The following is a 26298-nucleotide window of genomic DNA, read 5'->3' as shown; positions in this document are numbered from 1 at the left end:
TATTTTTATAATGCTGGATTGGATGTTGTTGGGGTTTTTTTTTCTCCATTTAAGAATTTTGTTTTTTTAAGCCTGGAATATAAAGAAGATATAATAGGAATACAAAGAGGGCTGTAATAACAGAGGGAAAGGAAGTAACACTGCCACTTGGAGGCTTGGAAATATTGTATTTTTTTCTCTCTTTGATCATTTGACTTTGCATTTCAAGGTTATTCAGCTTGTTTACAGAGAGTGATAGTGAGAAGAGCATGCGTTGTTTATACAGGTGCTCTTTGGGAGCTGGAGTGGAGTGAAAACAAAGCCTTGTCTTGAAAGATTATAAATGAACTTGCTTTAAATTTAAGAAAAAGTTTTGAATGCCAGAGTGGCAGAGTTTACAAGTTGGAAGAATGGCGCAACATGAAAAAGAAACCTTAACATTGCAAAAGATTATGTTTGAAATTCAAAAATTATTAGAAGTAACAGAGACAATTGAGAGGAGATTGGAGAACATAGATCGTAGAACAGTAAAATTTGATGGAAAAATTGAGGATGTTCATCAAATGAAGAAAGTGAAGGTCAGAGTTCTAAAAACTGAAGGAAAAAATAAACAAAGAGACAAGAAAATTGTTGATACTGACAGTGAACTGAGCATGGTTGGAAATGGAAAGAGTGGAATATGGAAAGGGGAGATAGATGGACTGGAGCTCTACCCCAGATTTCAAAGTATAGAAGAAGAAAGAGAGAAGAATTGATGTGTCAGGCCTGCATTTATATTCCTTTTAGAATTTTGGCCTGCCACACTTTCTCTTATTTCATTATGCTGTTTCTTTAAGTATAGTCAATGGGAGGGGGGATTAGAAGGAGTAGGATTTTGGAATGTATTGTTTTTCATTCTTTGCTAGAAGTCAAGGTCATCCTTTGTCTCCGCACTTTCACACCTGACCGGAAGAAGCTGGGCATGGACGCCAGCGTGGAAGGAGAAGATTGGACCATGTGATGGACTGTGGGTGTGGGGACAAGATCATGAACTTTTAACTGGGTGGGATTCTGATGTAGCTTCCAGAGTTGGAATCCCACAGCTATGTGCCAACATGCCTGCTTTATTAAATTGGAACTTTAAGCATAGTTTTGCCTTAGATTCTGATTTGATTCTACATGGTATTTGGAACGCTGAGATGATGGAACTAAGGAGAGAAATCTTATCAGAAGCACTAGTGATAACCAAAGATAAGCTGATCGAAGAAGCAGATGGAGGGTTTCGAGCTTATACAAGAAATGCAATAAGCAATAAGTTGCGAAGAGAAGTCCATACCAAACTTACTAAGGAAATAACCAGAATACTAATGCCATAAATGGCAAGAGACATAAGACTGCACTATTACTGGAAAGACACAGGTTGATATAATGAAAGCTTATAATAAAAAAATTTAGTAAAATTTAGTTAAATTTAGAGCATTATGTATAAAATGAAGTGATAATGGATATGGTTAAATAATTGATTGATAATGATAATAATGCATATATATGTATTGGTTTGTTAAGAGGAAATTTGATATAAATTGCAAATGGTGACTACGAAAGGAGGTTTATAAACTCTGTTATTAAATATAACCAATTTTTATTTAGAACATGTTATAAAGATGTAATGTTACTGGATGATATTGGGAAGAGCTAATGGAATGCCATTATGTGGTTTTGCTTTAAATCTGGAATAGTTTATATAAAAGGACATAAAAACAATTATAGTCAAATTAAGGTTGAGGTATGATGATAGTAATATATATAAATATATTTGATTTAAAATATATGATTTGCTATGAATTGTAGGTGATGACTGTGGAAGGGATGCACGGAAGTTTTTGTAACCAATCGACACACTTTCTACAATTTGTAATGGAAGATGGTTTTGTGCTTTGGTTTTTTTGTGTGTTTTGTCTGTTTGTGTTTATTGAAAAATAAAAAAAAATCTTTATAAAAAAAATCTAATTTCTTCCAAGGAATTCTATAACTATGCAAGTCTTATTAAAATACTTGAGGAATCAGGGTCTCTAAAAAACAGTCAAGAAAATGAAATTACATAAACCTCTTTAATGTGGCAGCAGAGTTGGAGCAGCACACATTCCCATGGATGATCAGTCTTAATCTCTCTGTTTTCATTCCATTGTTCTTTTTCTAGGGCTTAGCACTCAGGTATTGATTAGCTATGGATATCCTTGTTTAATGTCCATTCATTTAGTGATCATTCAAAGTTACAATAGCGCTAAACAAGGGGTACTTAAAACTAGAGCTCATAGTTGTGGCTGTTGCATTGTCCCTGCTAATACAAGCTCTCAATTAGGGCCTAATTACATTACAGTTTTCTGCAACCATGCAATCGCTCTTTGCGACCTTCATTACTGCTTTCTGACAAGAAAATAAATAGGGAAGACAACAGAGATCGCAAATTGTGACCATATGACTATGGAAGGCTGCAGTTGCTCAGGATTCACCTAACAATGGCAACTGGGCCTGCCAGAACTGCTGTTGTAAGTCAGCATGTCGGTGTGATGTCACACTTTACGACTGCATCATTTAGAAGCAGAGTTCCCACTTTCAATTACAGATTGCCTGTAATACAAGAGATTGATCAGAGAGATTGAGAACAAGCAAGAGAGGACAGTTCTGATTCAAATTGCATTGGTTCTCTTACTGAACAGGTAGTCTGAGCTAGTACCCTGTTTCCCTGAAAATATGCCCTCCCCTGAAAATATGCCCTCCCTGAAAATATTGCAACACAGCGGCAGCCACGAGATGACCATGCTCACCGCCTCCTGCACCTCAAAAATAATAAGACCTCCCCGAAAATAAGGCCAAGTGCTTATTTAGGGGGTCAAAAGAAAATAAGACCCTGTCTTATTTTGGGGAAAACATGGTAGTTGCTAAGAAAAAAATGAAGCAATAATACAATTCAAGATGCAATGATGGGTCATATTGAACTGAAAAGATTATGACCCAGACAAAAATCTATGATTCAACTTGGAAGAACCTGGCTCACTGTCCCCTAAAGTGGCAGCTGGGAGCCTGTTCAAACTGCCTTTGGGAGAAGAGTGCCATCATTTCCTTTTTTTTCTATAAGACTAGACACTCCTATCACTCTCTAGATCAGTGTTTCTCAACCTTGGTGACTTTAAGTCCTGGGGACTTCAACTCCCAGAATTCCCCAGTCAGCTGTGCTGGCTGGGGGATTCTGGGAGTTGAAGTCCCCAGGACTTAAAGTCACCAAGGTTGAGAAACACTGCTCTAGAGTTTTTCTCAACCTGAGCAACTTTAAGAAATGTGAATTTCAATTCCCAGAATTCCCAGCCAGAATGAAACGAGACCTCGACTATTTCAGATTGACTCTAGTCTTGTGATACCAATAGGATGTAATCTTTCCAACTGAGTCTTTTTGTGCAAGTGTTTTCCGGAGAAATTCTACAGAGCTGGTTTTCTGCCAGGAAGAGTGGAAAAGGCCTGATTACATGTGGCTGGTCCCTAACCAAAGAGTCTTTGTTATACGCCATAGCCAGGTCCCAACCATTTTTTCAAAGCACAGAACAAGAAAGCAGGCAGGTAACCAAACTCTGAGGAATATTTTAAAATATTAATGGGGAAGCTTCAATGCTGGAAGAGTTGGGGCTGTGCTATCCCACATCCCACCCCCACCCACCAACTAGAGTTTGGACAGTCCTTGCATCTCTCTATTATTTCCTATCCTATAAGGATGTCTTTCACTTCCACACTTCTGCATTTGTATTCTGATCCCTATGCACAACCCTGAACTCTCATTTATTTAACATCTTCTAACAGATTAATAGACCTTACCTCATTATTCTGCTCTATGATAGAGAAGATCCTTTCAACACCAATGCTGAGACCAACGCAAGGTACTTTATGTCTTTTTGAACCGAACTTTGCTACAAGCTCATCATAGCGTCCACCTCCAGCCACACTGCTTACGCTAAGAGACTCATTTAGGTGGCTATGCTTCTGGCACAATAAAACAGCCTCATAAATGACTCCAGTGTAATAAGCCAGACCACGAGCCAGACTCAGATGTAAGGAGACCTGAGAAACAGGATAAGAGGGCTTTTAATAGGAAAATATTGGACTGCCACAGATCACTTATATTTACCTAATACCACGTTCCAATTCACCTGATCTACGATGCCGAATAGAGTAAGGTATTCAAATAGCAATTTCATGTCCTCCAACCCTTCCATAGCCAATCTGTTCTGTGCCAGTTTTGGATCTTTGAGAAGTTTCTCAATGAGACATTGTCCCCCTGTAGAAAAAGATGCATTTAAAGATGGAAGATATACTTACATTGTTTTCTATCACCTTCAGTAAATCTTACAATTGCAATACTAACACAACATTATTTCAACTTAAATTGAATCCAAAGGTTTGGAACACAAAACATAAAGAAGAGAGCACTTCGCATAAAATACCTGCAGAATCATAGTCAATCTTATTCCAACTAGAGATTATTAATACATTACAGAATGCTTATACTGATACTCACCATGAAGTTGAACATATTCACTAATACGATTGACACACTCAGGAGAAATACCATCCTCTAGGATCATTTCATTTTTCACTTCCTCCCATGAGATCTGTGGAAGAAGTGGGGGAGGAATGCATTATCTAGGTTAAATAATTCATCTTTTGGCTAATGCATTTCTTTGCTCAAAAAGCAGATAATTTAAGCTGACAATTTTTTCCCCAATATGGATGACATTCAGACATAGGGATTGGCAATTTAACAGGATCCAAGTGAAACAATTATTCTTTTTATTTCATGCATACCACATGAATGTGTAACATTTTCAGAGCTAATGACCATACTCAGGCTATTCCATGTTAATATGTGCCTGAACCCAAACAAATCCTGTCAATCCAGGCACACACTTGCTGAGTCTAGTAGTGCTAATTCACAAAACTGTACTTCAAGCAAGGACTTCCATGGCTGCATTCCTTACCCCCCCCTTCCATATGCACAACCACAAGTTCTCACACAAACATACTACATACACACTTCTATCACATATTCTGTTATCATTCTATCCCTCGTGTGCCCTCCCATTTCCATATATATATCCTGTCTCTTACATGTTCCCTCATGTACGCATGTCCTGCTACCTTTTGTATATATGATCAAATATACAAATTATTGTACTCTTCCCCTCCTCTACTTGTACCAATTCACTTTATTGCCTCTCCTACAAGCCCACCAAGATCATACTGAAGATACTTAACCTTATCCAATTTGTCAAGAGTTGAGCAAATCCTTTCAAATTTGATTTCTGGAATACCACATATTGTAAAGATCCCTTGCAAAATGCGTCTATCATTGATCTGGGGGAAACAGCAGAAATAAAAAAGATTAAAAAATAAATGCATACACTGAATACATGAATACACAAGAAACAGCCAGTTTTTCTTACTTTGATAAGGAAATCTCCAACTTGCATGGCAGTTAAGATCTCATGTATGACTTTCAAACACTCTGCATCAGGAATCATAGGATCGTATTGGCCAGCAATGTCAAAATCCTAGAATACAGAAAGTAGCTTTTTAAAATCTCCAAATAAACCAGGTAGAGTAATTGAATAATTGAAGTACTCAATGATTAAATCATATGAAGTAACATACCGTATATACTCGAGTATAAGCCGACCCGAATATAAGCCGAGGCACCTAATTTTACCCCAAAAAGCTGGAAAAGTTATTGACTCGAGTATAAGCCTAGGGTGGGAAATGCAGCAGCTACGGTAAATTTCAAAAATAAAAAATCAGTGTTATTTGAAACTCAAAGTTATGTTTATTCAAGGGACCCGCTTAATTAAAGTGTTCTATAATATCAGTATGACTTATAATACTGCAAGTCTGCAATATTAAAATACTTGTATAGGGGATCCCCGGGATCCCCCGAAGAGATCAAATCACAACCAGTATGCCACCTTCTTGGTATATTGTTTTTATTTTCACTGAGTTTTTAAAAATGAGCATTATTTCATCCTTTTTTTCTTTATGTTTGATTGGTATCTGCAATTTGTGTTAATTCTGTTCATACATATAATATAAATGAAAAACCCAGCTCTCTTAAAAAATATTTTAAGTTCTTTCTGGTGCTCCCTTTTAGAATTGGCCAACTAATATTTCTGTTCGCCCAACTAATGTCAGGCAGAGTTAACTGAAAAAGTAATTTTTCATGAAAGGACATTTTCCTAGGATTTTAATTGTTCTTACTGTCAGATTTCTCGTTATTTCCAGCTTGAGTCTCCTTCTGACAAGTTTCCATTTCTTCTTGTCCTGTCCTCAGGTGCTATTGCTGCTGCCGCCTCCTCCTCCTCCAACAGCACCAGCACATTTGCTGCCCAGCGCTGCGGCTGAGGTGAAGCCGCCAAAGCTCCCGCTGGCGCCCCCGCAGCGTTGGGCGGATATCCGGCAGTGCTGTTGGAGGAGGAGGAGGCGAACCAGCCTGCCATCGCCGGCCACCGCTAGCCCCGCCGCTCTTCCCACCCCCTTCCAAGCCCCACAGTCCAGCGGATGGAGCAGAAGCAGCTCCGGGGCTTCGCTGCTGCTCCCCGCATTTTCTGCATGGGGATCCCTTGGAGAGGGGATTCCAGCCTGCCATCGCCAGCCACTGCCAGCCCCGCCGCTCTTCCCACCCCCTTCCAAGCCCCACAGTCCAGCGGATGGAGCAGAAGCAGCTCCGGGGCTTCGCTGCTGTCCCCGCATTTTCTGCACGGGGATCCCTTGGAGAGGGGATTCCAGCCTGCCATCGCCGGCCACCGCTAGCCCCGCCGCTCTTCCCACCCCCTTCCAAGCCCCACAGTCCAGCGGACGGAGCAGAAGCAGCTCCGGGGCTTCGCTTCTCCATCCGCTGGACTGTGGGGCTTGGAAGGGGTCGGGAAGAGCGGCGGGGCTAGCGGTGGCTGGCGATGGCAGGCTGGAATCCCCTCTCCAAGGGATCCCCGTGCAGAAAATGCGGGGAGCAGCAGCGAAGCCCCGGAGCTGCTTCTGCTCCGTCCGCTGGACTGTGGGGCTTGGAAGGGGTCGGGAAGAGCGGCGGGGCTAGCGGTGGCCGGCGATGGCAGGCTGGTTCGCCTCCTCCTCCTCCAACAGGCAACAGCACTGCCGGATCCAGTTGTAGACTCGAGTATAAGCCGAGGCGGCTTTTTTCAGCCCAAAAAGTGGGCTGAAAAACTCGGCTTATACTCGAGTATATACGGTATGTACCCCATCTCACAAAGCATTCACTCATTTCCATATTTCAGACATGAAATTCTCTGCTTCTTTGACAAGTTCAATTTAAAGGTCAACGAAAGAAGATAGCCGCTTTGCCTTTCTGTTTTGCCTCCCCAAAGTGGAAAAATCTGCAGATACTCACACACTGGATAAACTCCCTGAAGCGTCCTCTCTTTACGGATGGGCTATCACGCCTATAGACTTTTGCAATGTGGTAACGTTTACATCGTTTAATTTTGTTCATAGCTAAGAAACGAGCAAATGGCACCTAGAAACATAGTTAAGAAAACTTACCTATAGCACAGAAAGTAAGCAAACAATGGGCAACCTTTTTCCACCTGAGAAATATTTTACTTTTTAACCAAACAACCCCCGCCCCCCAAATTCCCAGATCTAGTTTTCAAGACTGCTAGAAATACATCCAGTGACATCACTATGGCTACATTTCCAATCTTTTTGAGTGGCAGATTTAAGATGTAAAATAGGTGTATAAAATCTCATATAGGCTCATCTCATATAGATCATCTGTTTTAATGACCACAACACTTAATGAATGCAGTTTTCACTTAACGACCACTGCAAAAAAATGTCCAAAAAAATCAGGTCATGTGATGCCTCAACTTATGACCTTAACTCTTGGTTCAATTGAGGACTAGCCATATGTAAAAAGAATTCTCTATATCTTCTCAACGGTTTCAAAGACTTTTATAGAAGATGACACACTGCATTGGCTCATGAGGTTTATATTACAGAATTTCACCCTAACACATTAAATTGTGAATGAGAACATTCTGGCTAACAATGTAAATAAGAGCTCCAATCTGATATGCTCACCTCAACTAGAAAGAAGAAGCTTCTTCTGAGTCTTTTTCAATTTTTGACCAGTCTTCAATTACTGTTATGGGTCATGCAGCAATCTATCGTTATTCCACAATTCTGTCTGAGACAATCTATCTTTAAAAAAGTGGTTTTTGCAAGTTAGAATTTTTGTTAGGATACAGTTAAGTCATATCGAAGAGACAGCATCTCTCCTCCTTGATCTTCCAGATCATAAATCAACTTTGCCTCTTCACCATAGTTCTCTTGCAAGAGTTCCTTAAATGAAGGAAAAGAAAAGAAGGAAAAACATATTTTGTCATTTATAATTCTATGTTTCAATCTCATATATAATTTCATTAAGTTTTAAGCAAGAAGATGAAAGCTAACACCAACTAATTCAAAGTAAGAAAAAAGAAATATCAAAGAAAAAAAGGAGAAATAGAAAAGAAAGGAAAAAGTATAAAGTAGCTTCCAATATTCTTCACAGCAGTTATAAATACAAATATATTTTAACTTCTCTCCAAAGTTATATTACTCATCTTTCTATAATCTATCCTGTTTAATTATAAAAACTGTAAGTTACAAGTTCATTTTTTCATTTTTACAGAAAGTCCATTAAAGACTTCCAGTTGGCAATAAATGTATATTTCTTTTTCCTAATCAAATAAATTAATTTACCCATTTCAGGAAAATGTTAACTTTACCAGCCATTCCTCCATAATAGGCAGTGTTGACTCTTTCTATCTTTGTGCATACAGTGAACTCACTGTGGTGGTTTCACATTTAAATAACCTTCCCTGTTTTTTTTTCTAATTGTTTATCCATTAATCCTAAAAGGAAAAGTTCTGGCTTCAAATAAATATTAACCTTTAAGATGTATCAAAGTATGCATTTGGATCCAGAATTTTCAGCTCCTTTACATCTTCACCAAGCATGGTGAAATATCCCTTCAACATTTGAAATGTCTTTATATATTATAATTTTTTTAACATCATATATCATTTTCTAAAAAATGAGATCGTAACACAGCATAAACTTCAATCCTTTTAATCTCATATTTTCCTATTGATCCATCTGTATATTATAACCAAAAGTCTTAGTCCACTTCACCTCCTTTATCCCATTTTCCATTTCAAATTTCAACTATTTTTATATTTTAGCAATTACATGTTCATCATCAGTACACATTTGTATTTCAAATTCCATCTTAATTTGGTTCCATTCCATATGTCTTTTTGTCCATTCTAAAACTTCCAGATGACTGCAAATGGGAAAGCCATAGTCTGTATTTTAGTCTTTTTGTCCATCCATTTATGAGGGTTTGATCATAACCAGGTACCTTACCTGATTTATCCCAATATATTCTCTTTCTGTCTCTGCCTTTCTGTCTGCACACATTGCTCTTTTCATCGGTGTATACTAACAATCCTGTCCCCTCTCTCATCATACTTTAAATTCCCTAGTTCCTGTCAGCTTCTGCTTTGCTGTTGCTTCAGCTGCCATTGAAACGGGGAGGGAGGGCATAGTATTTGGGTGGGGTTACTTATTGTGCTGGAGGAAGATTCTGGAGATCTTTGGATGGACATATTACGCATGCGTGGATGTTTCCCGCCTGGGTTAACGGCACCGACATTCCATCTTCGTGATATCTTTTGAAGTTATCTCACACCTGACACTTGAAGGACTTATGATTGGACTAGGCCTATGATGCCAGGGGGAGTGGAATGGGCTATTCTATATATCAACTGCTTTCGCGCCTAATTAACCAGACTTTGCTATGCAACCGCTCTTTAGCCATTTTTAATTAGTAAAAGTACATTTGATTTTCTACAAATGAAGTCTTATGGTCTTCTTTCCTAATTATTAAATGGAGAGGTGCTGACAGTTCCCTTATAAGAGCACCCATTTTCCTGCTAAAGGTTTCTTATAAGATATGTTCTGAAATATATTGACACACTACTTGCTATAATTATTATGGATGTTTTGTCAAGTACTTCTGGCCTCTTGGAGTACAGCAATGTATCTCTTCATTGCTGAGCTACTAGGATAGGTAAGAATCCTGCTGCATTGGCAACACCTTGAACATATTGTTTCTGGTAAGGCCATATGATAAGAACTATGAACTACAAGTAGTCCAAAAGAAAAGTAAGATACATCTTTTAATAATAGAAATTGAGAAATGTTGCAATCCTATAGTAGACGGAGAGTATTAGAGGATACATAATACCCCATAATCAATCTAGAAGAAAACAAATCATAGAATTTTGTCAATTCTTCATAATGGGGCAGAGTGTTCCTACCTAAGCTTGACAGTAACACCGTATAATCCTATGTAAGAGGAATATTGAAACAGGAAAATCAATTTACAGAAACAAACAAAAGTGAAATTCTTCACATTCTAACAGATGTGAAATCTAGAAGATGCAAAATAATTGACTACAATAAAATTGCTCTTATCAGGATGGGAGTAAAAATTATCTAACCACTGTAGAAGAACCTCACAGTAAATCTTATGTTCTATTTTCCAAGAGGATTTATTTAAGAAAATGTATGTGGTCTCCCAACTCACTCTCTCAGGTATTCTGGATGGCTTACAAAGCTAAAAATCCAATATAAAAAAGAGTAAAAAGCAATAGTTTCCCTTCACCCCCTTCCCCACCCCCAGGTAGGAGAAATAGATGGCAGGTTAAAAGAAAGGAGATGCCATGTGACATAGTTTCTCACCATACTAACTATGAAGGAGTTTCTCAATGAAGCATCTGCCAGCAACTCTGAGCAGGTAAATAACCTTAAACATCCTCCCTCCCAAACTTAATAAAATTCTAAACAAGTCAGTAGATATATGTATAACATTTATACTACTACCAGGCCCAATGATTTGCAAAGCACACAGACATATACTGATAGCTCATGCAGCATCTTGGCCCAGTAGCCAAAAGCCAGCAGAGTTAGAGCCATCTGGAACTTCGAGGTGATACTGTTCCACAGGATAGGTGCAGTAAAAGAAGACGCTTCAGGGTCCAGCAAGACAGCAAGGACCATGCCAACCCAGTTTAATCTTTTTGAACCAGCCTAAATAATTAAGTCAAAGAGTTTCCTCATATACTCTTATCATTCGCTATGAAGTGTTTTATAATTATCAATTGAAGCCTTAAATTGCATCCAGAAGCTAACCAATAATCAGTTAAACATGCAAACTATTGGTATTACACAGCATACTGAGATAAATCTATAACTACCTATGCTGTTGCATTCTGGATAAGCTATAGCTTGAGTGGTCTTCAGGGACAGACCCATATTCAATATGTTTCACTCATCCAGGTTAGACCTCATTAATGCCTGAGTGACTGTGACCAGAGCCAAGTCAGGAACTGCCAAAACAGATGAATCTCTACTGATAGATTTATGCTAAGCTTCTCAAAACCATGGGTTATCACCTTCTCCTTGAGCTGGAGGCTTAAATCCAGGAGAAATTCACCAGAAGCACCATCTAGAAATAGTGATGGCAGATCTCTGGGAACAAAGCACAGTTACTTGGTCTTGCCCAAGTTAAGCCAGAGTCTATTCTTCCCCATCCAGATTATCGCATCTTCAGAAACTGAGTCAGAATTTTAATGGCATCATTTGAATGACCAGGAGCTGAGATACAGCTAGATATCAGCCTACTGATACGCTAGTACTAGATCTCCACTTGTCCCAACAGTGACTGGAATTGGTCCTAAATACAGGAAGAATACCATTATAACAACTGTACTTCCCATCCTAACAAGCTAACCTAGAAGGATAGCATCAATACTAGTGAAAGCTGCTGAGAAGTCAAGAAAGGCCAGGTTCGATGAAATGCCCTCATCCCTACCCACTCTAGGTCATCAAGTGCAATCATCTCATTACTATGGTATACAAAGTCTGATACCCAACTGGAAGGAAACCAGATAATTCACCAAGACCAACTGAATATGCAGCCATCTCTTCAGAGGTCTTCATCAACCAGGACACACATTGCTGTAATACACTCACAGCTCTGAGGATTCTGCCCATGTCCTTAAAGTTACAAACACAAACTCCCACTCCCCAATTAAACTATGTTACAATTACCTCAACAGGACCTGCAAAGACAGAATCCAAATCAGAGCAAATTCTAGATAAAATCAGATTTCATCAGTCAGATGTCTAGAATAATCCTCACAGCAGCTTTTATAACGTTCCTGTAATCCTTTTGTTCCAGCTCAGGTCATCCTACCTAAGGCTTCTGGCCGACACAATAAGAGCAGAAAAATAATTACATTTTGCTCTTCTTATTGCCACAGTATAATCCTTTGTATAAGCTCTTACCCATGTCCAGATGGACTCACTCCTAGTTTTCCTTCAGCAGTGCTCCAGGCATATCCTTTGTTGCTTCATTTCCCATGTTTTTTTGTGAAAAGCAGGAACTACTTCAAGATTCAAAAGGAACCATATGCACAATCCAATATAAAGCTAGTTGTCAGTCTCTTTCTTAAGAGAACTACACTCCAAAGAAATTTCTTCAGGTTTCCTCAGAAACCCAGAAGAGTCTATCAGGCATCTGTGGTGGATTAAATAAGTAGGTCCAGACTCCCTGAAATGGACAGCAATACTAGAGAACTCCAGACAACCAATAAGATGGTCATGACAAGGGACAGATGTTGATCCTGACCAGCTCATATTGGCACTCTGCTGACACAAAAGTCAGGTCTAACATGTGACATTTGGTGGGTGTTAAGCCCTCAATGATATGGATCAGGCACCTGGTAGCCATTATTTCCCAAGACAATCTTGAGTTCCTTATAACTATAGATAGTCATGTTTCTCAGCACCATTTTGCAGCTCTGTGAACACCTGTTTTGCATTGCTATAATCAGGCAGCAAGAACAGTATACTATTTCCTCTTTTTTGTCTAAATATAGAATATTATGTATTAGAGGAATTAAACTGATTGTTCTAATTATATTAGAGAGAAAATGGCCAAAATGTTTATTTCTTTTAGAAATTAGAAATGATTTAGAAATAATTTATTTCTCTAAGAAATGAGTTGCTAACTTTTTATAGTAAAACTATAATTTAGGATCAAGTTACAACTTAGAAGAAAATGAAGATGAATTATAGTAGGATACTAGAATGAGGCGCTTGAAATTATGGCATTCAGCCACAGGTAGGGCCATGTTACTTTGTTGGAATTTTTGGAAATTATAATTATTAATACAGAGCATGGTACAATCTCATTAATTTTTGGTTAAAATTATTTTTTTCCTTTGTGTCTGGCTGTACTGGTACTCACAAGACCATTTTAATGCAACTTGACTATAAAAAGCTAATAGCAAACTCTATTAGCAAACTCTTGCTGACGTCTCTATTCTATTTTGAAAAAGCCAGGAGTCACCTTAAGCAACATACATAGGATACTGATTTCCAAATGAATCCCTCTATATCAGTGGTTCTCAACCTGTGGTCTGCAGACATTTGGTGTGTGTGTGTGAGTGTTGCCAAAGGTCTGAGAAGGCTTGAAATGATTTAAATCTTGAGTTACATCTTGATGGTCTGTGGCTGCAAAAGGTATTTAAATGGGGTCCGTGGTGAAGAAAGGGTTGAGAATCATTGCTCTATATCACATTATGCCCACGTGGAAGAGCTTCATGGAATCCTTTAGTCACATGCTCCTCTTTCGCTCTCTTTACAAGGAATCTTGGATGATATTAATCTCATTTGGAAGAAATATCCTGGCAGAGTACTTATCTTCTTCCATTTTACAATGACTCTAATGAAACTTCACAGGTTGTTTAATGTCTATTTGTTCCACACTCATTCACAGCTGAAGAATATTACATATATAAATAGCTGTTATATGTATTATTATTTTTAATAATAATTTCATTATATTTTAAAGTAATGTTATGTATTCTAATGTTTATGTTTGCGGGTAGTCTTCAATTTAGGATTATTCATTTAATAATGGTTCAAAATTATGATAAATTGTATGTTTTTTATTGTTATTTACCTCCCTAAAAGATTTCAGTTGAATTGTACAGCTTATACATTATATTAAAGTTGCAAAAAAATCTGAAATAATTTATCTTGGTCTGATTGTTTTTTACATTATAAAAATCTGGCATTGTAACAGGATCTGTAGATTTTTTAATATCCACTTTATGTCTATATGTACGTACTGTATTTCTCAGAGTATAAGACGCACCTAGATTTTAGAGAAGGAAAACAAGGAAAAAAGTATTCTAAACCAAATGATGTAGTAATATATTATTTAATAAAATACCAGTCTAGCAGAATTTTTATAACTATGTATACTTTTTACAACCATGTACCATACTTTTTACAACCATGTAAAGTCAACAGCGGTATTAAGAACTATCATCACTGTCATTAACAAATGAGGAGAGACTTCAAGGTTCAAGCACTCCTCTAATTTTCTGGAAAACCCAAGAACTCATTATCGTCGCTAGTGTCAGAGTTAAGGAAGCTCAGTTGCTCACAATCACTTTCTTTACTATCTTCATAAATTGTATCTTCTTCAGTTCCATCTAAGGCATTGCTAATGCCACATTTTTTGAAGGATTGTGTAACAGTTTCATCCTTCACTGAATTCCATGATGATCCCATTCACAAACCTGAGTGATAGTGGGCTCATCATTAGTCCAGTGGGTGTCAAATCATGATTACCAGCAGCCATCCATTTGTTCCACTCTTCTCGCATGTAGACTTTGAATGGCTTGTTGATAGAAACATCAAGAGGTTGCAACTGGTGGTAAGACCCCCAGGAATTACAGCTAGATGAGTCTTCACTTCTTTGAATCTTTTCTTAGTGTTGTCACTAATATGTGCTCTAATAAAGCTGTTTTTTTCAGAAGCCCTCCAGGACATTTGGACCACACTTTTTCAATCCATACTTTCATTCCATCTTCGTCCATCCATCCTTTCTCATGGACATGCACAACAACACCTCTTGGAATCACTTCTTTTGGGAAGGTTCTCATTTTGAAATATTAACATTGGTGACAATTTGGTGCCGTCTGCACAGCAGGACAACACAACCGTGTAATGTGTTTCCTCATGTCCTGTGGTTTTCAGTTATGCTTTTGGCACCTTTCACATCAACGGTCCTATTTGATGGCACATCAAAAGTTAGCGGGAGTTCATCCATATTCCCAATCTGGCAATCTCAAAATTATTTCTCTTCCTGGAGTCTATTACAAAAGTATGAAAAGACAGAATCTTAACTTCATACTCTTTTGGCATTCTTTGCACAATTTTAGTTTTGGTGCGCATAGCAAGGCCATATCGCCTCATAAATCTGAAGCACCACGATGGCGACCCAGTAAAATCCTGAATGCCTTTCTGTGTAGCAATGCGTTTGGCTTCATCCATCACCATTTTTGTGGTGACTGCGAAGCCACTGTTCCGGTAACCTGCGATCCAGTCTCTTATGTCCTCCTCTAGTTGTGGCCACTTTGCAGGAAGCCCACGAAAGTTGTGCTTGCTTTTATCTTTTACAGCTTATCCACCTGTTTCCTCCACTCTTATCATTTTTTCAGTTGGAGGTGGTCCAAAATGTTTCTCCCCTGCTCTGTTTCCATGTTCCTCAGCATATTTTATGACTTCCAGCTTGAAAGAGATTTTATACGCATGCCTTTTTGGCTTTGACATTTTTCTGCAAGAAAGAACAATAATGTGTCCTTTATAACAATACAGTGCACTGTAGCTGAAACCACATCCATACATTCATACGGACACATTAGATTATTATACCCTTGCCCTAAACTATGGTAACCATAATGAGCTGAGAATTTTAGGACATTGGTAATTCTTTTCCTCCCTAACCCTAACCAGCAAATAGGCAATAAGGCTTAATCTTACCCCTTACCCCTTGCAAACAGGCAATAAGCCTTAATCCTAAACCCAACCTGCAAACAGGCAATAAACCTTAAACCCTAAGCCTAATCCATTACAAATGGGCTAACCTTAACCCTAAGCCTAACCCAGGGGTCTTCAAATTTGACAGCTTTAAGACTTGTGGACTTCAACTCTTAGAATTCCTCCTCCAATCATGTTACCTCCCTCAGGAATTCTGGGACTTAAAGTCCTCAAGTCTTAAAGCTTTCATGTTTAAAGACCCTTGAGATTCCTAACCAGTGTTTACCTGTCAGGTGGCTCAGGAGCAAGTGGCAAGCTCTCCAGGCAGCAGGCAGCAGCGGCTTTGGCTTCTCCTGGGAGCAGGTGAGGCAGGCTCCCCGGACAGCGGCAGGACAGCAGCAGTGGCTTTGGCTTCGCCCAGGAGCAGGTGAGGCAGGTTCCCCGGGCAGTGGCAGGCAGCAGCTGTGTGGCAGTAATGGTTTTGGCTTTGCCTGGGAGCAGGTGAAGCCTGGCAGCCTGGGAGCAGGTGAAGCCAGGCAGCGGCGGGCAGCGGCTTTGGCTTCACCCAGAAGTAGATGAGGTAGGCTCCTTGGGCAGTGTCCAGGCGGCAGCAGCAGCTTTGGCTTCACCCGGGAGCAGGTGAGGCAGGCTCTTCAGGCAATGGCGGGGTGGCTCGGGTGACATCTGGGCGGAAGATCAGAGCAGGTCCAGCAGGAAGTCGAAGTCCGGTGTGGCAGGGCTCCTCTGCTAATGCCTCAACTGGCAGTTTGCCTCAATTTATAGGAACTGGTTCCCCAGAATCGTTTGAAGTTCACCTTTCTGATTGGTGGTTGGATCAGCCTTCCAGAATACTGCCAATCAGCTGCATGTTGCCATCCATTGTCGCCATTGCCGTCACCACACCAACTCCTTCCCCCCTCCCCCCAGATATGGCTGATGCAACATTCAGAGTATAAGACACACCCAGATTTTCACCCTCTTTTTTGGGGGGAAAAGGTGCATCTTATACTCTGAAAAATGCAGTAGTTCTTGACTTACAGCCACAATTGGGACCAAAATCTCGGTTGTTGAGCAAAGCAGTTATTAAACAAGATGTCCATGTTACTGCTTTGCTCAATGACTGCCATCTTGGCAGTCCTGACTGTAGCTGTTAAGTGATCTCCTGGGTTGTTAAGCAGATGGAACAAAAGAGGTAGTTGGCTCATAAATGTTCCTGTAGAAGAGATGCTATTGCACAGTGATCTGTTTAAAATACATGGTTATAGTTACTATTTTTATTGCAAAACACAAAGTATAGCTGTACCCTCATTGTAAGAACGTTTTATAAAATCATAAATTGATATTAAACATTTTATTATGACTTTATCCTTAGAAATAAAATTTATTTGGCTTGCATTCAACTTTTTTTAGTTATTTAACACCTCATGTTGTAAACTTGAAAAAGATAAATTTGTCTTAGGGTATGCTGGAAATATCTCCTAGTATTATTCTAATCAACCTGATGAATTTCATGTACTCCCAACATTATGATTTTGCTTGTAAAATACATTTTGACGAAAATGAGGGATGCTGTAGAATTTACAGTGTTAAGGACCTCTGCAACAAAGAATCATAAAATTGGGTCGGTTATGTGATTGGGCTACTTTACAACTGTCACAATTTATGACCGTAACAAGTAGGCAGGCAGGCTCCAATACAGTCATAACACGAGGTCTACCTGTATAAGGACACTACAGAACAAATACATTTCCATTAAAGAAATTATCCTAATCTCTAGTTCTAAACTTCATTATTTAAAACAAAGTAGCAGCATAACCAATGAATTCAACAATAACAACAAAACAAAACCATCCTTCTTTTCTCCTCACCCATCACCATGTTCAATCATGCATATAGTTTAATTAATTACAATTAAGAAAGTTGGTTTAGTCCAAAGAAATAGGCTACAGAAACCTTATCAGCAACAGCAAAATTATTACTGACTTATTCTCACCTTTAGCTCAAACACAGGAGTATCTATTGTTACTGCTCCATGACGCTTGAAACAACTAATTATGGTGCTCAAGATTTTTTCACGGATAGCCATTTGCTTTGGGCTAAAATCCCTGGTACCCTAGGAGTTCAAGACAAGGCAAAGAGGTTAGAACAGGGCTGTCAAACGTAATTTCTTTGAGGGCCGCATCAGCATTATGGTTGCCCTCAGGAGGACGGGGAGAGCGTGGCCAGGTGGTCATGCTTGACTGAGTGGGTATGGCCAGTTCAACATCGCTTGCGTTGGGGGCCACCTGCGGGGGACCGGGCAGTAGTGGTGGGATTCAAAAATTACTACCAGTTCTGTGGGCATGGCTTGGTGGGTGTAGCAGGGAAAGGATACTGTAAAATCTCCATTCCCACCCAACTCCAGGGGAAGAATACTGTAAAATCTCCATTTCCTCCCAATCAGCTGGGACTCAGGAGGCAGAGAATAGATGGGGGCAGGTCAGTTATAGGTGACATTTACCGGTTCTCCAGAACTGGTCAGAGCCTGCTGAATACCACCTCTGCTGGGAAGGCCTGTGGGGGATGCTGGTGTCTCTGGCAGAGGGTGGTGGTGGACCAGGGTTGGTGCTGGGGCCTGAGCCACCAGAGGAGCAAAGACAGATGGTGGGATTGCGGCGAGGCTGCCCAGCCGGTCAATGTCATTGCCAGTCCCTGCCTTCTCAGCCTCATGCCATCACGGGTGGGATGATGAGCGGAAGGCTTGTCCCGTGTATGTAGCAGAACTGGAAAACGAGGTTGGCAGGCAAGGGCACCACCCCCACCCCAGTGGCACTGACAGCAGGTGGAGGTAGAGGCACAAGCAAAGACAGACAGTGGGACAGAGCAGGTGGATGGTCAGCTGCCCGGTGGGCCAAATCACATGCCTCCCCCCAGCGCCTCCGCCTGCTGCTTGGTGGGCTGACCTAACTGTCGCAGACTCCCGCCTCCATCTGTGCTGCGTGCGCTGAAGAGCCCCAGAGTGCAGCAGTTGAGGGGTCGGTGGGCTTCTGACATTGTCAGCCCCTGCACGCTCATTGCCTCCTATATGCACAACAGGGGAGCATCCGGCTCAGATGGGCTGTGATCAGGGCAGCAGGGGCCGGTCCCTTGCTGTCTCTGGGGCAGCACAGTGGGCCAAATCTGGGTCCATTGCGGGCCGTATTCAGCCCACAGGCCTTGTGTTTGATATGTCTAGGTTAGAACATGAACATGTTTGGAAGAGAGGATAAAACTGAAAAAGGTGAAGGTGTGTGTGCATGTATTTATATGTATGTATGTATGTATGTCTCTGTGTATCTACGTGTATATACAATCATACATGTATGTATGCATATATATGTGTGTGTATACGCATACAAACACACATCTATCTTTCTAACTATACATACATACATACATACATACATACATACATACATACATACACATTCAATAAAACGGATGCAAGTTCACTGATCAGTGCTAACTCCAAGAAACCCTGGAGAGGAAAATAACACAGTAAATTACCACCATGCGGCATTACCTTGGGAACTTTGAGAATCAGGTTTCCTTTTGAGGTACCAGCATTCTGCTGGTGTGATAGCTGTTTTTCTGCATTTTCAGTAACCTGGGAAAGAGCAGGGTAATACAAACATGATAAAGAAAACAAATAGCATTGATCCTCTAGTTCTTGTTATTGTCATAAAATTCAACTTGCAAAAATACAGAATGAAAGAACTTCTGCACTTTCAATCAATGTTCCCTCTAATTTTTTTTCAGTGTGAGCAGAAAAGTATAGTGTTTGAGTGGCACATTTTCATGCCTGAGCACCTGAATTTTTTTCACAGATGTCACCTAAGACAACACCGAAATCAGTATTATTTGAAACTCAAAGTTATGTTTATTCAAGGTACCCGTTTAATTAAAAGTGTTATATAATATCAGTATCACTTAACAACGCTCCTGCTTAGCAACCAAAATATTGGCTCAGAAAGTTTGGCATTTGAAGAATGCAAATCTTAAAGCTGTTGTTACAAGATCCTTGCACCCCTAACCCTTTAGGAAAAAAACCCCAGGGGTGTTCAAACCTGACAGCTTTAAGACTTGTGGACTTCAACTCCCAGAATTCCTCCTCTAGTCATGTTACGGTGATGTCATCTGTGTGGATCTGCTCCATCTTCGGTTTTTTCACTGGGGGCAGGGCTGCTGCTGAAGATGCCGATGAGCCCCCCCTCCACCAGAATAACTGCTGCCGCCTCCTCCTCCTCCTCCAACAGCACCACCATATTTGCTGCCTGGCACTGCGGCTGAGGTGAAGCCGCCAAAGCTCCCGCTGGCACCCCCTCCACTCGGAGCACCTGAGCTGGGCACCGCATTTACCCCTGCCGCCGCCTCATCCTCTGCCATGCTTTTGAGAAGCCATGAGGCCTTTTTTTCCTGCTCCCGCCTCCTCTGCCACCTTCCTACTGGCTCCTGCGGCCTCATGGCTCATCAAAAGCACTGCGGAGGAGGGGGCAGGGATAACACAGGGCCCAGCTCAGATGCTCCGCGTGGAGGGGGAGGCAACACTGCCATGGGCGGGGCCGCTGGTGGGAGCTTTGGCAGCTTCACCTCACCTGCAGCGTTGGGCGGCAAATCCGGCAGTGCTGTTGGAGGAGGAGGAGGAGGCAGCAGATATTCCAGTGGCGGAAGGGGCTTTGGGGGTTTACTTCAGCTGCAGCACCGGGCGCAAGCGGCTAGGATTGGCCACCCACAAAGGACCTCCCCAGGCTTGCTTTGCTGAACACGGGGGCGACTGACGCTAGTTTGAGTGGCCGTGGCCAGCACAAACTACCGTCAGTCGCTCCGTGCTCATCAAAACAAGTCTGGGGAGGTCCTTTGCGGGCAGCCAGTTCTAGCTGCATGCAATGGACTTCCCCACGCTTGCTTTGCTGAACACGGGGCGACTGACGGTAATGAGCAGTGCAGCCGGTGCCTAGGAGGTCCTAGAAGACCAGCTGTGCCGCGTAAGCTCCTGCCGCCGTCCCTGTGCTAACCCTAGATTTTCTGAGGTCCCTGCGCGGCAGTTAGAAACTGCTGCGTGGGGTTTTCTTGCCACATGTGCGGCCGCGCAGCCGCGCACCTTAGAGGGAACAGTGCTTTCAATGATTATTCTGGTTCTGTGTGGTACATTGGTTAAGTTTAGGACTGGCATGGGTACTGAGATAGGAGACAGGTTCTTGTTGTCCATAAGCTAGGCAAACTCACTGTATGAATTTCTCTCAGCTATTATCTCAGAGCCTACTCAGGAGAATATCTCTTCCATTAATTTTTTTTTACAGTGCTAAGGTATGTATTAATAAAATTGGCATATGATATTATATTTAACTTAAATATTGTTAACAAGCCTCCTAAACATGTTGAAGTAATTTTGTAATACTGAGATGATTGTCGACCTAGCCCAGGCTTATTTGATTAAAGAACTCCACATGTAATCTAGCAAAGAGATTTTTCCCAATCTAGCTATATGGCATCTTTTAAATTGAAAGTAATACATAAAGCATTATTCATTATTTAGCATCTACAGATTAAGAAAGGGCTGCATTTAATAGTGGATGAAGGATAGATAAAAATATATAAATATTTTTCAATTCCAGCATTTCCAATTGATTTAGTTCTTGGTTAATCAACAGAGCCATGGATCAAATTAATTCTAGAATTCTAAGTACATAAACAAACTATACTAAGGAGAATGCTAAATGAGACACACCTGATTTGGAAGATGACTGGAAAACAAACGTAGGATGCTAGACTGTACAGGCAAGTGCTGTGTTCGAAAGGAAGCAGTTCTTAAAACAGTGATCCAGGGCATGTTGGAAATTTTAGATAATTATTATCTACACAGAAGACATGCAAAGAAAATGAGAAAAAGAGAGAAATAATAGATAAATCCCTTAATGAAGAAATCATATTGGTCTAATGTTTAGTACTACGGCAAAAATGCAACATAATTACAGAGCAAAATAAAGCCTGGGAGACATTTGCATTCATTGATCACAGGCATAACTTCTTGACTCTTCAACTATAGAGCTTAAGAGGTATAAGAATCTGTTAGAAAGATTAGGTCATGATATGATTAGCATAAGGACCACACAATAAACTTTATGACACAGTAGAGTTTAAGTCTGGTATAACTATCACTCCTACTGCCAATACTAAGGAGATGAGTAACTCAAAGTCCCTAACTTCTTTGTTGCAGCCCACCCAGCCTGTATTGATAAAAATGAAGGGCGGGATTTCCTGCCATTTTGAAGCAGGAAATTATACTTTAGACACAGGAAGAAAAAAGATCCATTGAAATTACTTCTCCAAAGAAAAATCATGCCCAGGAGCGTGCTATATCCCACGAATTTTGCATCACAAGAGTGGCTGCTAACGGCCAAATGCATTTTTTGAAAAGTTAAACCACCGTTTCACAAAACGACAAAGGACCGTCCAGATAAAAAATTCTAAGCAAGCAAGAATTTCCTTACCATATCACCAATTCTCTAAAGTTCACGAATTGTTCAAAGAAATTGCCTAAACCAATAAGAAAGTCCGTCTCGAAGAAAAAAAGTTTAGGTCAACTTCATATGATGAGGGTATATTCCTCACCGGAAGTAAATCGTTTTCACTTTCTCGGTCACGGATTTAAAAGGATAAACCAGTTTTGCTCAACCTTGGAAAAGTTTTAAGATAGGTAGATTTCAGCGCCCAGAATTCCTAGGCTGCAGATTGGCAGGGCAATTCTGGGAGATGAAGTCCTCCTATCTTTAAGTCACCAAAGTTGAGAAATACTGCGGTAAATTAACCATTTCACCCACCCTGCTGCGGTCTTCTGATACGCTTTTCTGTTTAACTCCTCTGTTTCTTCTGAGACTAAGAAATGACACGTGCCGTGAATACGTGAACAAGCACAATCGTCTGAAGGTTTGCAACTACTAGAGTCTGGGCTTAAAGCATAAAGTAAAAACAACCCGCGTAGCCCGCGTTCCTTCAGCCTCCAGGTTTCGACTTCGGAGCATCCGACCAGCAGAAAGGCGCTACCGGGGGCGAAGAAGCTCCTGGTCGTTTTGAAAAAAGGCCGGGGCCCGCCTAACCTTCCTCCCCACTTCCCTTTACAGCCATCAAGCCCTTCCGACGCCTCGGAGCCGGCCTTTCCCGAGCGCTGGGCGGCGGGGTTGGGGGCGGGGGGAGGCGGTCGCGTCGTTTTCCGGCTTTCCGGACTCTTCAGAGGCAAGATGGCGTCGAGCAGCGGGGTAGGTGATAGGTTTGTGTTTTATTCCCCCAAAGAAGGGAAAATACGGTTTCTGTTCTAGCTCATATGCTGAGAATCATAACGCAGAGTTGCTAAGGTCCTCCGTATAATTTCATCAGCAGAGATCTGGAGCGCCTCCTGTTTTTAAAGGCCGTAAGAGAAAGTCCAACTCTTGATAGGTTTGGCTGTGTTTCTCTGCATTGTGTAGCTGGGACCCCGAGGAGCCTCCGTGGGCTTGGCCATAGTCACACCAGCATTTGGGGTGACACAGTGGCCTCACGGACGGAAATCGGGAAGCTCCCAGGATAAGACGATAAGGTGATCGCTTCCTTCGTTAAAGGAGACTAAAAGGTTCGCAGACTTCATGGTTGCATACTAACTCTTGGATGCTAACTCCACCGATGGCGAATTTTTTAATTTTAAATGAGTTTTGTGCAAACAACTTGATTTTATTGCTTATGAATATCCTTTTATTGGATATCACTTTATACGTACACAGGTTTATGTAAGGTCATTGGCAATTTTATTTTCAGGTACTTTCCTGTTGATTTCAAGTATGACATTAGCCACATAGTGAGTTCACTTCTTATTATAGACATACGCTTGAACAGTGCACTAAGCTAAATTTTTAAACCATAATTTATAGAATAAATACAGGTAGTCCTCAACTTACAACAGTTCATTTAGTGACTTTTCAAAGTCACAATGGCACTGAAAAAAGTGACTTATGACTGTTTTCACACTTACGACCATTGCAGCATCCCCAGGGTCACATGATCAAATTTTGGATGCTTGGCAACTGACTGTTATTTATGACAGTTGCTGTGTCCTGGGGTCACGTGATCGATCACCTTTTGTGACTTGACAAAGTCTATGGGGAAACCACATTCACTTAAACATGTTGCTAACTTGACAACTACAGCGATTCACTTAGCAACTGTAGCAAGAAAGGCTGTAAAATGGGGCAAAATTCACCTAGCAGCAAAACTTTTGGGCTCAATTGTGATCATAAGTCAAGGAGTACCTGTAAAGGTACATAGAGTTGGCATATTGTATTAGGTAAAAAAAATGATGGTTTACAGATAATAAGAATTGGGTTCATACATTATGAAGCCACAGAAATAATTACATTATCAGTCTATATGCAGTACCAAAAAGGTTGGAAAATAACATGAATAGGATCATTGTGTGCTCTCTGCTCATTTTATCTCAAAAAGGATATTGTAGAATGAGAAGACAAAAAAATACTAAGAAATCTGGAGACCAGTTTTTAGTTGAACAAAATCATAACTTACACCTAGTATTCAATAAGCAGTCTATTTCTAGATGGCACATGTATGTTTTTTAGGCTTACCAATGCATAATGGCCCTGCTTGTACACATATATGCAGACACCAAGAGCAGTATGAAGTAACCACATGAGCCTAGAACAACTACCTCTTCATTGATGCAAAGAAATATGCTATGTGCATGCTTCTACACTTTGGGAAGCAATTGTTTCAAAGGATTTTAGCCACCCTAGGTATAGTACTGTAAGGGATTGTGATGGCTCAGTGGTTTAAAGATGCTGAGCTTGTCAGCCGGAAAGCTGGCAGCCTAGACTCGAGACCTGAGCGCTGCATGACGGGGTGAGCTCCTGTTCCTACCCCAGCTCCTGCCCACCTAGCAATTTGAAAGCATTGAAATGTGAATATATTAATAGGTACCACTGTTATCTTCAGTGGGAAGTTAATAGCATTCCCTTGCCTTTGTCATACTGTATATGTGCACACTTAAATCAGAACACATTACACCTCCATGAGCTACATTGATTACCAGTTTCCTACTGGGTTCAATTCAAGGTACTGATAATATGACCAATAAGGTTCTACATAGCATGGTACTGGATTATTTGAGGGACTGCCTCTTCCAAAAGAGATAACACCCATCCCATCAGATCCTGCAGGAAGGACATGTTGCAGGTCCTATCCACAAAGGAATGTCATCTGATGAGATCCAGGAGAGCTTTTTCTGATGCAGTACCCATCTTTTGGAGCATCATTCCGTCTTGAGGTTAGATTGGCCTGAACTTTGCTGGTTTTCTGGAAGAGCCTGAAAACATAACTTTGTTATCTGGCCTAGGGATACTGTAACTATGTATAGTGACATGGATGGCATATAAATTTAATAAATAAATTTAAAACACTCATATTAAGCCTGCAAAGTTGTCTGTATTGCTAAGGAAATAGTGTGCTATCCCATAGATTATTTGTAATGGTTTTTAATTATTTTTGTTATTTGGTTTTACAGTTTTGTTTTTTAAGTTTGCATGGTGCTCAGAGTCCTGAATGTGAGATGGGCAGCTACATATGTTCATCAAATAAATATATATCACAGTTCCTTTTATCTCTTGCGGTTAGTAAGCATGGTTATGGAATATAGCTAAAGTAATACTTTATGTGTTCAACCATAAGCTGGATAGCTATCGCTTGAAATCCTTTATAATAATAACATAAAATATTTTTATCAAATTTATATGTTACTTATTTTGCTAAACAATACTTTAAGAAAATGTTAAGATTCACTCATTAAAAAAAATGATTTAAAGCAAACTTTAATTTAAAAGATCTTCAATTTTTATCTGATTCTGTAGTTCACTAAAACAAAATACTTAATATAGTGGAACCTCCGGCCATGACTGTAATCTGTTCCAGGACTTCGGTGACAACCCGATTTGGTTGTGACTGGAAGCAAGCAAGACTGTGCATGCATGTACCCTCCCCCCCTCCAAATGGGGCAGAAGGGGGAATTGCCACGGTGTGTTTCATTGTCACCCGAGGATGTGTTCGCGACCAGAGTGAAGCATTTAGCGTATTTTTTGGTAGGCACCTGATTTGGTCATGGTCAGAAGCAATTGTGACCTGAGGTTCTAGTGTACTCTCAAAACCTTCACTTATTTGGAATGATGAAAATCTTGGAAAGACTGAAGAAAAGCTGCCACTATTCAGTCCAGCAAGATTTCAGTGCCTTGTGATCAACAGATAACAAGTGATATATTCTATATTAACTTTATCTGCTGCCTCTGTTTC

General features: G+C 40.6%; 2 protein-coding genes across 4 annotated transcripts in view; one reads left to right on the top strand and one right to left on the bottom strand.

Annotated features, from left to right (window-relative positions):
• The window catches only part of LOC116509972 (histidine--tRNA ligase, cytoplasmic-like), a 34286-nt gene extending 11141 nt beyond the window's left edge, over nucleotides 1–23145 (bottom strand). For 2 of the 3 annotated variants that reach the window (XM_032219289.1, XM_032219290.1), the window contains exons 1-11: nucleotides 22951–23145; nucleotides 21704–21827; nucleotides 19499–19582; nucleotides 17951–18070; nucleotides 8257–8352; nucleotides 7400–7525; nucleotides 5451–5558; nucleotides 5263–5361; nucleotides 4526–4619; nucleotides 4158–4285; nucleotides 3826–4068 (exon numbers count right to left, since the gene is read on the bottom strand). In XM_032219289.1, coding sequence (XP_032075180.1) covers nucleotides 3826–4068; nucleotides 4158–4285; nucleotides 4526–4619; nucleotides 5263–5361; nucleotides 5451–5558; nucleotides 7400–7525; nucleotides 8257–8352; nucleotides 17951–18070; nucleotides 19499–19582; nucleotides 21704–21805 — 1200 coding nt within the window. In that variant the 5' untranslated portion in view covers nucleotides 21806–21827; nucleotides 22951–23145. Of the gene's footprint in view, nucleotides 1–3825; nucleotides 4069–4157; nucleotides 4286–4525; nucleotides 4620–5262; nucleotides 5362–5450; nucleotides 5559–7399; nucleotides 7526–8256; nucleotides 8353–16243; nucleotides 16429–17950; nucleotides 18071–19498; nucleotides 19583–21703; nucleotides 21828–22950 lie in introns of those variants that run through there. The other variant, XM_032219291.1, reaches the window with a different exon arrangement.
• Nucleotides 23146–23163: 18 nt separating this feature from the next.
• Nucleotides 23164–26298, top strand: part of ZMAT2 (zinc finger matrin-type 2) — a 60065-nt gene continuing 56930 nt past the window's right edge. Inside the window, exon 1 of the mRNA XM_032219293.1 lies at nucleotides 23164–23231. Coding sequence (XP_032075184.1) covers nucleotides 23214–23231 — 18 coding nt within the window. The 5' untranslated portion in view covers nucleotides 23164–23213. The remainder of the gene's footprint in view (nucleotides 23232–26298) is intronic.

Source organism: Thamnophis elegans, chromosome 6, assembly GCF_009769535.1.
Source record: "Thamnophis elegans isolate rThaEle1 chromosome 6, rThaEle1.pri, whole genome shotgun sequence".
Lineage (NCBI taxonomy): Eukaryota > Metazoa > Chordata > Lepidosauria > Squamata > Colubridae > Thamnophis > Thamnophis elegans.
Note: the sequence above shows the minus strand (reverse complement) of the source record. Positions and strands in the feature narration are given on the sequence as shown.